The sequence below is a fragment of the Emydura macquarii genome, unplaced genomic scaffold (assembly GCF_026122565.2).
Source record: "Emydura macquarii macquarii isolate MOO-44397 ecotype Brisbane River unplaced genomic scaffold, CSIRO-AGI_Emac_v2 contig_2205, whole genome shotgun sequence".
Lineage (NCBI taxonomy): Eukaryota > Metazoa > Chordata > Testudines > Chelidae > Emydura > Emydura macquarii.
Window position 1 is genome coordinate 1,314,952 of NW_027132342.1, and position 12,452 is coordinate 1,327,403.

Consider the following 12,452-nt stretch of genomic DNA (forward strand, 5'->3'; position numbering starts at 1 on the left):
GCCACAGATATAATTTTTACTACCCTGAAGGGCCACCAATCAATGCCAGCAGTCTCCCCACCCCAGCCAGAAGGAAGCAGTTCAGCCAGGAGGCTCTCCAGTCCGGTGGCTGCAGCAGGGAAACGGCCTGCATCCTGTAGTCCTATGCGCTCCACCTGGGTCCCTAGGCCAGTGTTTCTCAAATAGTGCTCTGCGGAACCCCCGAAAACAACACAAATCCCGCAGCCGAACAGCTGGCAGTGCGCCTCAGAACAGCTGTGAGCTCTCCGCTGAAAAGCCCTGAGCGCTCTGCCAAACCTATGTGAAGACACCGCTGAACAGCTGATTGCGCCACCGGAAAACTGCTTACAGAGCATGCCGCAGAAACCGAAAGGGGAAGATTTCCTGGACTTGTCGGCGGAGGGTATCGCATGGCCGCGCAAGGGTGCCGCAGCAAAATATAATTGAGAAACACTGCCCTAGGCGGTGGCTCCTTTCTGCAGCCAGGGGGACTGGAGATCAGTGCTCCCCTCCCTCTGGCTCCAACAGGGACCTGAACACCTATGGACCCAGGCGGAGCGCTGTGCTGTGCTCCCTGCTACAGCCAGGGGAAGGGGAGCGCAGATCTCCCATCCCCTCGGCTGCAGCAAGGAGCCTGCACCGGTCTTTTAGCCCCAAGGCAACACGCTCCGCCTGGAGGGGCAGTGGTTGCCTGGAACGCCCACAGCACAGGCGCATAGGGCACGAGGGAAGGCGCTGAGATCGGGCTCTCCCGGAGGGTGGATTAGTCCGGGGAGCCCTGCTTCTCCTTCCCAGCAGAGGCGTCTGATTGGCCTTCGCCGTCAGAGCGCAGCCGAGACTGGCGAGCCCGAGCAGTTGCACCAAGCAAGCCCCGCCCAGCCTTAACTGCGGGGTGGTTTCCTGCCTGCCGCGCCGAGGGAGGAGGCGAAGGGACTGGAGCAGGGGCGTGCCCGGGAAGTGGAACCGCGGTACTGCTGCTGCTTCGGCCCCTGCAGGGTAGCGGGGGTCCGAGCGCGTGGGGCCGGCTGCTGCTGATCATGTCGGCTAGGAACCCGGGCACAGAGCTGGGTAAGGGACAGCAGCTGATGGGGTGCGGGGGTGCAGAGTGCAGGCACGTGGAGAGAGCCAAGATCTAACGTACAGGTGCCTGGGGCCAGCGCTGACTCCCCACCGAGTGGTGGTGAATCGGTCAGCAGCTCCCTGGGGCGCCAAGGATCGGGGACACCCCGCACCCTGCCCGAGGTGCATGCAGAAGTAACGGTGGGACTCAAAGTTTCGTTGGTGCTGTTAGACCTGCGCCTTTCCGGCTGCAGCTGCCTGCAGAGAGAAGTCAGCCTACAGGGGAACATCCCAGCTGTGAGCAGCTGCCTGACAGCTGGACCCCGGCCCCAGAACAGTTGGTATCAAGGTGGGAACATGAGGGTTTCCACAAAACTTTCATCAGGAAGGGCACAGAAAGAGATCCAGAGGGGTAGCCCAGTTAGTCTGTATACAGCAAAAACAACGAGAGTCCTGGGGCACCGTAAAGACTAACACATTTAATTTCTGCAGGCTTTACAGCCCACGAAAGCTTATGCCTGCAGAAATTAAATGTGTTAGTCTTTAAAGTGCTACAGGACTCTCGTTGTTTTTGCAGAGAAAGAGAAGTTCTCTGTAGCTGGGCGGTTAGGGTACTGGCCTAGGCTGTCTCTCACAGTCCCAGTTTCACTTGCGTGAAAGCTGTTGAAAGTTCAAAAGTTGTTGGGCTATGGCATTGTCATCTTTGGCTCAGCTCTAACTGTTTGAGCTATTAGTTGCTAACTATTTATCTGAGTTCTGCTGGTGCACAGGCTGAAAGGATCACCCTTTTAAAGGAAATTTTGGATTATGTAAAATTGTTGGAGTAGATTGTGAGCACCTAGTTCAGCCTATAGGATCATTCAAGGTTTTGGTTATTAACTAGTTGGAATTTGCTCTTTGAACTTAGTGATTAGTCCTCTGTGCCACACCATATTTTTTTTTGTTCACACTAGTTGACCTTACTTTTATAAACTATATTGGTCTGAAGCAGATTAGTTTCTTGGTTAAACAAATCCAGGCTTGGTGCCACAATTTGCTGTCCATAAATGTTTGTGTGAACAAAAGTCCAATGGTGCAACTGCTTACAACCACAGACCAGTAGAGTAATATGAAGGGGCTAATTCCAAACCTGGTTTATAATGCACGGCTGTGTTTACAAAACAGACTGTCACACTCTTTCAGTATTACCAACCCCAAAATATCAATATCCTGAGTCAGGACCCACAAAATAATGATTGGCTTAAAAAAAAAGTCAAAAATATGGGTTATTCTTATTTGCCTTTTTTTTTTTAAAAAAAAAGCTTTTAGGCTGTTTGTGGGTCACATTGTCAAGCTTTTCTCCATAACCATGAGGGCTAGCAATATGGTTTGTTGTTAAATTAAAGTTGAGATTCACTTGTAGTGGAGAATCACCTGCCCCCAGAAGCTGAAGCTTTAAGTAATTCACTTATAGGGCAAGATTAATAAAAACATTACTGCTACTCTAAACATTTTAGGCACATGCCAACAGTGCCACACACATCATCAGGACACCCTGCCCTGATTCAGTCAAACCCTAGGGAGTCACAAAACAATCTTTTCTCTGTTCCTTTCATCATTCTTACTGGGTGGTGGGACAATGGGATGTTTTTCTACTCATTGCATCCTACTGTATGAATCAAGAGATTCTCCTTTCTCTGTACATTCCTTTTTCTTTCCTGGAGAGAGAGAAGTTATCCTCCCTCCCCAGACTGATTTAGAGTTTCCCATAAGATTACTGCGTTTGGGGGTTTGCCTTCTATCATCAACTGACAGGACATCTTATTTCCATCTCTTTGAAATGTTGCATTGCCTACAAGCAAACTGCTGAGTTACTGTGATCTTGTGTATGATTTGGGGTTACTCAAAATAACAGATTGAATCTAAGTATCCCTATCTATCTAAAAAGCATCTTTTCACTGGCATCCGTGTGATAATATTCAGTCTTTGATTCCTTCCAGTATGATAGTGTGAATGTGCAAACCTTATTCATGCAGAATGCATGTGCTTTTTAAAACTTACTGTAATATACCCATCTTCTAGTGATCACCTATGTGGTTCACTGAGAAGTGTTTATGTAGAATCCTATAATATTATAGTAGGGTGTAACCCTCTCAGTAAATTGTCCTCAAATAGATTCACATGTTTAAGTGAATATAAGGGAGGCAGTATTGTCTGCTGGATAGGTTATGGGACTAACTCAGGGCAGCTGGTTTTTATGAGTTCATGACTCGCTGCATGACCTTGGTCAAGTCACTTAGCTATTCTTTACTGTGGTTTCTATTGCTAAAACCCCCCACAAAAATCTCAGAATTATTTGTAAAGTACTTTGAAATCTACAGCAGAAAAGCATTACATCAATATTATTATCACTCATCCTCTAATTAATATTCAGGTGTCTTCAAAATATTTCTATAGCAATAATCCCAGAAGGATATACTTAAATGTTTTCCCCTCTCCCAAACAGCTTTTCCCCTAAAGAACTTAACTTACTTTGAGTGTAAGATTATAGTATAGGAAGCACTATGTGGTCCATCGGGATCAAAGGTGCCATTTAAAATGATGTTAGGGGTAGTCCTGCCTGCATACTGGAAGAAGGATTTAAATCCATTTCTTAAAGAATATTAATATTTCAGGATCTTTTTTTCAAATTAAGTAAATCATCTTTGCATGGTGACAGACTGCATCCCAAATGTTATGTGCCTCAGTGTTTGGGAGCTGAACCTGAGAAATCTAGGGCCAGATGTTCTGAGCACCTGCAGTTCCCATTGACTTTTGTTGGACTTATGGGTGCTCAGCTTTTCTAAAAACAGACCCAAGGTGTTCCAAATGGGGCACAAAATTAAAAAAAAAAAATCAGATGCTTTTTGAAAACTTTGGAATGTTACAGTTTTAAATATATTTGGGTTGCTCAGCCCCCCCCCCGCTACATATTACTTCTTTAAAAGTAAAGTAAGTTTCTAGCAGAAAGTCATTTAAAATAAAGTGCATCAGGTGGACATGGAGTGCAAGCAAGCAGCTTAGGACACCAGTGGATTCTCAGGAGGCCATGGTTTAACTGTCACTGGCATATTTATGCTAGGGAATGACGAGGAAAGAAGGATTTGGATCACCTGGAAGATTGTCATATCAGAGTCAGAAGCATAAAAAAAGGACACTGAACATTTATATTTCTGCCATTTTCATGGCTTTGCCACGATGGCAGCTGCCCATGTTACAAACCTTTTCTCCTAGACCCTTGCAAAATGCGAGGGCCTAGCAGGTGTTTAAGGGCTTTTTGCTAGTGTCTTGTTAATGGAAGTTCAAAGCATTTCATGCCTACCAGGCAATGCTTATTGAACACAATTGTTGGATGGTGATTCAAGTTTTCCAGCAGAGACCCCTAGTGGTCAAATATATTTACCAAAAATGTTAAAAGATTTTTTATTTGATTCCTTCCTTTCTATTCATTCTGTGCTAATAAGTGTCACTTGTACATTTACAATTTCTTTTAAAAATGCCGGGATTATAGCACACTTATCTTCTTCAAGAATGAAACTAAGACTGCTGTTCTCAACTCATGCCATATGACAATCACTTTGTTTATTGCAGATTTCTATTCCTTATTTTCTGTAAAATAAAGTGTAGAAAAAAAGTCTAATTCCTTCTTTTCTGCCCCCTCCCCCTCCTCATAATAAGAGGAAGGAAGTTACAGTTAGAACAGATAAAAGGAAATACTACTTCTCTCAGCCTGTGAAATTTGCTTGCCATGAGAAAAATCACATACCGAAGGCAGATTTTGAAAAGGGATAGAGGATTTTACAATCTACACCATTTTTAGTACTACATGCTTAGATTTGGGGAATCAATCTCATGTATTTATGTGTAAATGGATTGCCACCGGCATCAGGAAGGAAGGAAGGAATCTGCCGTCTCCCATACTGCTTCCAAAGATGCCCTGACCAGGTGCTTAGTCAACATGTTTTACCACTTTTCTCTGAAGCGCCAGGTATAGACTACTTTTGGAAACAGGATAGCGGATTTGATAGACCACTGGTCTGACTTGGTGAGTCATGGAATAAGTCCACCCCATCCCCCTTTTGGGTATCCCCACAGCTAAGCCCAGCTGACTGTCCATAGCCTTAGGGTGGTGAGGTTTAGTGGCCAGAGTCAATATAGCTGTCCTCTGCAGCACAGCTGCATGGCATAATGTCCAGAGGGGGGATGGGCCACCACCCAGGAGCATGTGGCAGCCAATGTATAGGGACCCAGGCCTTCCATATTTCACCAGCTCCTTGCCCAGGGCTCTGTCAGTGGCAAGTGTATTCACCACTGGGTCAGCAGGGATCCAACCGAAACACACAGAGTTGGTTTCCAGTTCTACAACTAGATCAAGGTCTAATCCCCCTGAGCTACTTCCTACCCTGTCTCACAGGTCTCCTGGGTCATCGGCTGGCACAGCTCCCAACCGCTCTATCGCCTCCTGGGCTTCTTTAGATAGTTGGGTATGCACCTGGGGCTGCAGCAGCTCCCAGACAGGAGCCAGCAATATGCATCCTGCCTCCTCAGCAACCTGCTGTAACTGACTGCTCCCTTTTATACAGTTGGAGCATGCTCAGCAGGGAAGAGGGTGTATGGCTACCTCTGCCCAGAGCAGGGGGTTAACCTTTTCTTGTTCCATGCAGGGCAAGTCCAGCCTGTCACACATAAGGTAGGTCTGTACATGGTGAATAAAACAGATTTTTGCTGGAAAGCATTCTCCTCAGAGGAGTGACTTTTGTAATGTTTGTCTTTAGCTTCCCCTCTTGCCTCTTTTGGTTTCACTGTGTGGTTAGCAAAGTGATATACAGACTTGCCACCAGGAAATTTATCATATTCCTCCCAGAGGGATTTTTGATGGGGCTCCGCACATGGTGGAAGAAGGGACATCCCGTAACAGAGGTTACAGGCGGAAGATAAAAAGAAGGATGTTTAAAACCAGATATACAGCTAATCTTTATAGAGCCTGCCTTACATCTAGAAATAAAGCTTCCCTTGTGAGCTTTAGTCAGTGAGAGCTAGGGCTCAACACCTTTCAAAACTATGTCACTTACTTTTAGGCCATGTTTTCAAACCTAGGTGCCTAGTGATTAGCCCAAGGCAGATGTGAGCATGCGAAATCCTGCAGCAAATCAGTGGCAAAGTTATGAATAGAACCCAGGAAACCTGCCTACCAATCCTGCACACTAATCATTATTACATCCTTCTCTTCCTTTGCAAAACAGTAATAATTATCATTCTGAGGACAAAGTGCATTGTTGGATGTTATACAGACAAAACCCTGTCCATTTTCCTCAGCTCAGAAATTTGAGCATGGAAAAAGGATGGATGGATATTTCCACCAGGAATATAATCTAATTTATTTGAAAGCTAAATATTTTTAGAGTTAGCATTTCTGAGCCATTTACACATGAAATCTAGCCTTTTGGAAAATGGCAATTATATAATGCAGTGTGGCAGCCTTGTTCAAGAGAGCACAAACCTGGTTTGAATATTATTAATACCTAGCTTTTATATAGTGATTTATCCATCAGTGGATATCAAAGTGCTTTGCAAAAGATCTAAATATCATTATATTGGCTTAATTATTAAACTGAAGATTTTTTTATGATTGGCCATTTGAATTATATATTAAACATTAATGTTTTCTTGTGATTATTATGGCAAGGTGGAACCTGGCTTATGGTTTCTCGTTAAGGACTTATTTCTTTGTCTTCCTTTGATGCATCAAGCATTAATCATTGCTAAAGACTGAATGCTATACTTTATTATTATAAGGTGGGCTGGTAGAACTGCTAAGTTAGGTTGCCTGAAGGAGCTAAATGGAACGTGATGGAGGTTGCCGGAACGGGAGTGGGGGGCTGAACTGAGGCTGTTGAGGTCCAATGGAGTGGGGAGGCTGAACTGAGGGGACGGATTGGAGTTGGGGAGGATGCACACTGAGAGATGGGATTGATTGCTGAGCGGGGCAATGGGCAGATGTGGGAGTGAGAGAACCTGCAGCAAGGGCCACAATCACCTTACCCAATCCAGTTGGGTGAGTGGGCACCACTAATTGTCAGACACACACTAGGGATGGGCAAGGAAGGTTCAAAAGTCAAACAACAGACTGCGGAAACACAATATCTTTTTTTGAGAACATGATTTTTTTGGCCAAGCTTCATGGCTTTTGGGAGCCAACTCATGATTTTTGATCTCTTGAGATTGGCAGTACTGAGACTCTCTCTTGCATTCTCACTAGGCCCTCTGTTGGCATCAAGGCAGCATGGTAGAGTAGGGGGGATACAACATAACTGGAATGCAAAGGGGGGAGAAATGGGTAAGAGGGGAGGTTGAAGAGATACAGGGTTGGGTGACGTGCAGGAGCTAGAGAGAGTATGGGGAAGGAGCTAGTGGAAAGGAGAGAGTTCAGAGCCTAGACAACCTTAATTCTGGCATTTCCTAACTTTTAGGTGCTTGACTTTGCAACCTTACCATTTGTTTAATGTAGTTTTATTTTGGTTCTCATACCTGTTTCCTGATCTGATTCTTTACATGTGTGCGCCTTGACAATGACTCATGCTTCTCTATGCACTGGGGGGAAGTGGGGACTCCACAGTGGTTTTGCTAGAAAAGTGTGAAAAATTTCACGTAGCTCTGACTTTGTGTGTGAAATTTCTCGTGACATTTTTGTAAAAAACCATTATCAAACTTTTCTGTTTACCTGAACACCTAGGCTTTTTTTGGCAATGTGAAAAAAAAATTGGTAAACTTCACCAAAAAAATGCAAAAAATGAAATCAGGCTGTTCTGAACCTTGCAAAACTGACAACTTCAAATGTTGTGGTGAGTTGTTTAAAATGTTTTCGGCCAGCTCTAGTTTTAGAATCGATCGAGTTGACCTGTGAAAAGTAATTTGTGTGATCCTGTGTAATACAGGAGCTCTGGCAGATTCCTAACATGGTCTGATGATAATTGCATCTGAGTAGGTGGATTTTTGCAACCATGCAGAGCACCTTAGAGATCAGAAGTGCTGTCTGTACGTGTGAGGGTCACCTGCATGGATCCAGTTAGACTGGGGCCATGGAAGGACAAAGACTGCTGCAGCCCTACTGGAAGCCAGGATCACAGTATTACTATGATGTGACAAATCAGGATCCAATCACCCCCAGGAGAGAAAAGAAGGTTTAACCCCCCCAGAATAATCAGTTGAACCACCTGATTGCATACTATATTATTTTACTGTGACTGTGTCTAGAGTAAGATCTGGTATGCAAGCTTGTAATACATAAAACTTAGTCCTGATATATAAGGAACCATCAGAGCAAATGGGAACAGTTTGAAATTGAAAAGAAAATCCCAGTCTTTTGGAACTAAGAAAGGAAGGAGTTGTCCCCACTTTAAATATCTACATTGACTGAGGGTAAAAAATATTCAAACCCTTTTAAAATGGAAGGGGTTTGAACTGAAAACCTGGGGGACAGTCTCGAGGCAGCAGGCTGTCCGTAAATGCTGAGTCCTTCATGTAGCTAGGCAGTATGCTGGGGAACTGTTTTAAGGCAACAGGTAATTGTTCTTTGAAAGGGGAATTCCATCTACCATGGAAGGTTGAGTCTGTTTGTTTTCTGTGCAACTTGCCTACGTTTGCTTTCCTTTACTATTTCATTCTTGGATCTGTGGTTTTCCTATTAAATAAACTTAGTTTATTTTCACCCCAAGTAAGTCTCTATTGTACACACTGTGTAGAGTGTGTGCACCAAGGTGAGCTGGTACTGAGGGGCTGGCATTATGCCTTCTGAGATGACGAACCAAAGGACAACGGTTTGAGTGTTTGGTAATGAAGAATTCAGGGAGGACGTATGTGGGGAGACCAAGGATTGGAAGGGTTGTTGGTGTCACCCTGCCAAAAGTAATGCTGGTCTCAGGGAATTGAACCACAGCTGCACAGCACAAAGGGCCCCTCAAGTTACAGTGCATGTAGTGACAGAACCCCTTACTGGGTTTGGGTGATCCTCAAAATGTTACATGATTATAGTTTCTAACTCAAAAAGCAAGCCTCAAAACCCACTTAACTTGGTAATCAATTTAACACACTCCATCCTTGAGCTGTTACTTACATTTGTAGTTCTATTGACTTCATTAGATCTATTTAAATGAATGTAGGAGGCTGGATTTGGACTATGCTTAATTAAATTTCTCACTTTACCACTAAAAATGCAAACACCTCCTCCATTTTTTTATTTTTAAGCATCCAGTTTAGCTGTCCAAAGGGATTAAAAAAAAAAAGTCCAACTTCTGGTGAGGAACAAATCTGCATTATAACGAGTAGGTTATGTAGTTTGGGTGTTTATAAGATTATGTATTGAAACAGATTTATTTATTTGTTACTGATGGAATAGCTTAGTATTATTGGCAACAGAAATCTATTTCAAAAGGGAATGGTTTTCGTGTTAAAACTTTAACTACAGTTTTGAAATTTTTCAGATGTCTTCAGAGGAAAAAGTAAACTTTAAGAGTGATTACAGAATATTGGCTAATTAGCTGTAGTGTAGCTGCTTTAATTACTTTTATCCCTGAAGCCACATGACTCTGCAGATGACTAGCAGATGACTTATTTTTTTAAAAAAAAAGTGTTCACACTGCAAGGTTAATGAGCCTAATTAAATATAGTTTTCCCTAGCCAGACTCTCTAAATCATAAAGTTTGTGTGTGTGGTGTGGGCGGGGGGGAGGGGGGGTCGTCGAATGCAAACAGGTCTGTTTAAACTAATGGTTATATTCTGAACTTTAATAGACAAAATCTAGGACTGAGACCTGATTTTGCTGAATAAAGACATTTATGTTTAAAGGTCTGGTGAGATCTTTGATAATCTATTTAGAGATGATTCTGCTGATACATATGTATTTGTTTTCTCTTCCCCACCCGCTTCTTAATTAATAGAGATGCATGCTTGAAGAAAGTATGTGTTGCATAGAAGACTCCATCTGCTACTGCTTATTACCATAACCTTTGTCCTTCTGCACCACATCCCTTACCATTTTTTGTTACCCTCACACTTTGCATCATGTCTAATATTAGATTGTAAATTCTTCTTGGCAGGGATCTTGGTCCAGATTTTTAAAGATATGTTGGCATTGCTCTGATCAGCATTGTAATCTTTAAAAATCTGGTCTTGTCTTATTTGTTCTGGTAAGCACCCAGCTGCTTTTTTGGTGCTGTGGTAGCAGTGATAATTAATACTGAGCAGATGACTTAAGGGGGTAGTGAATGGGGAAGCTATAAACAAAAGCTGAGTTAACAGAAGCATCCCTGAATGGGATGGTTGGTTTTCCCCAGTTGTCCAGCCATCTCTCATATGTCACAGACTCAATTGTGTCTTTTATTCAAACCAAACACAGCTGCTAACTTGCTTATTACTTCCTCAAATATATGTCTATGACTCTCCCTCCCAGAGGAATTTGCCCAGAGTTCCTCAGTAGCTCTGTCCAAGGGTTTACTTGGACCATATAAACTACCATGACCGGATTAGATCATCCAGTACAGTATCATATCTCCAACAGTGCCCAGTATCAGGTGCATCAGAGGAAGTTGCAAAAGACTCCGAAGTGGATGATAATGGAATAACCTACCCACAGGGAAGTTTCTTCTTACCCCCCTTGAGGGTTTATGTGTAGGCTAACAGACCCACGCTTGCTTGAATCCAGGTAGTGCAGATAACAGCAGTGAAAACCATGCAGTGTGGGTAGCACAAGCTATCGTGGTCCCTGGGTATGTACTCAGCTTATTAGCCCACTCTGAAGTCCATGCTGTACTGTCTTCACTGCTGTTGTGTAATCTAGGTAGGCTGGCCTGTGCACAGCTTTTGCTGTGTAGACATACGCTCAGTCAGATTTAGGTTTATGGCCTGAGAAAGCCCAGAAAGAAAGAATTATCAACTTATAACAAACAAATCCTTCCTCTTCTGCATACTTCCCATATTCTATACAAGCACTAATGTGTTAACGACAGAATTTTTCGCTCCATGAAGAGGTAATATGAAGTTAATTTTCTGACAGATCAACTCAGTTGTATTTCATAGCCTTGAACATAGTAAATGAGTCTGGAAAGAATCAGGACATGTTTGCCATCCAGTGCCAGAGTTACTGTGGGCAGTAGATCTTGTTAGAGAAGAGGTAAAAGATTTCAGATGAGGTACTGAAGAAGTGATCAAATCTTGCACAGGGACTGAAAGGTCACGCTGCAACCAGTGGGTACTAAAGTTATCAGGAGTCTTGATAGATTACAGCAAGGTCTAATGATTCTGCCTGTACACTTGGCATATAAAAGGAGAATCACAACTTCACCACAGATCCATGTTTTAATTCCTCATTAGACCTAGTCAAACATGGTATATAATGGCTTCTGGGAAGCCAGATATACACTGGCCAACTGAGGGGGTCTCAAGATCAGATTAGCTATTCAGGATGCCGAGGTCTCTGTTAGGGATCAGCTATCTCATAGTTAAACTGTTTTTATGTGCATATTCAAAGATCTTCTAATTGCATTCCGTTTGTCAAAAATTCTTAGAGAGATGAAACCACAACCCCCTCAACCCCAGGTTATAAGAATTTATAGCTACAGCACTTTCAGATGTTTTCAAAGATGTAGGGCGAGACCACAGTGCTGTTCCTTGGAGACAAAACGTGCAGGTTTTTGACTTAGAACCTCAATGACTCTGCGGTTGGCTGTTATAAACTGTGTTTGCAATTACATACATTCCTTCCTCTCTTATTTTAAAACATGAGTGGATGTGCATGGTGAATGCTGCTACAGGCTTGATGGAAACATTACAAATTTGTAAATGACCTTTTGTTCTCTAGAATTAAGTTTGACACACTTAGTTTGTTTTGATTTCTCTGCTTGCAGCCAATGTTTTCTCTACATGCTTGTTGCTTGTTTAATTATCTGTAAATAAATACATGGTAGGAAGAAAATGTTGGCAAGGTGGGATGTTAACATTTTGCATGCTATTTACTCTGTATAAATGTCTCCAGATACTGTCCTGATAAACACAGTTAAACTGCAGCTGCCCTGCTGTAGCACTTCAATGTAGCCACTACCTACTCCGACAGTTCTCCCATCGGCTTAGGGAATCTACCTTCCTGAGAGGCAGTAGCTAGGACAATGGGAAGAATTCAATGATCTGCTGCCGTCTACACCAAGGATTAGGTTGCTTTAACTAGGTCATTCAGAACTATGGATTTTTCTCACCCCTGAGCTACATAGCTGTGTTGACCTAACTTTTTAGCATAGACCTTAGATTTCTTGCCTTTGTTCTGCATTCCCACCACACCTCCTCTTAACCTTCCATTCACACTTGTTTCCTCCTTCAGCTTCCAG

General features: G+C 43.1%; 1 protein-coding gene across 1 annotated transcript in view; it reads left to right on the forward strand.

The window, feature by feature from the left end:
* The first annotated feature begins 909 nt into the window (after positions 1–909).
* Positions 910–12,452, forward strand: part of DERA (deoxyribose-phosphate aldolase) — a 57,171-nt gene continuing 45,628 nt past the window's right edge. The window contains exon 1 of the mRNA XM_067559158.1: positions 910–1,068. Within this exon, the coding sequence (XP_067415259.1) occupies positions 1,038–1,068 (31 nt within the window). The 5' untranslated portion in view covers positions 910–1,037. The remainder of the gene's footprint in view (positions 1,069–12,452) is intronic.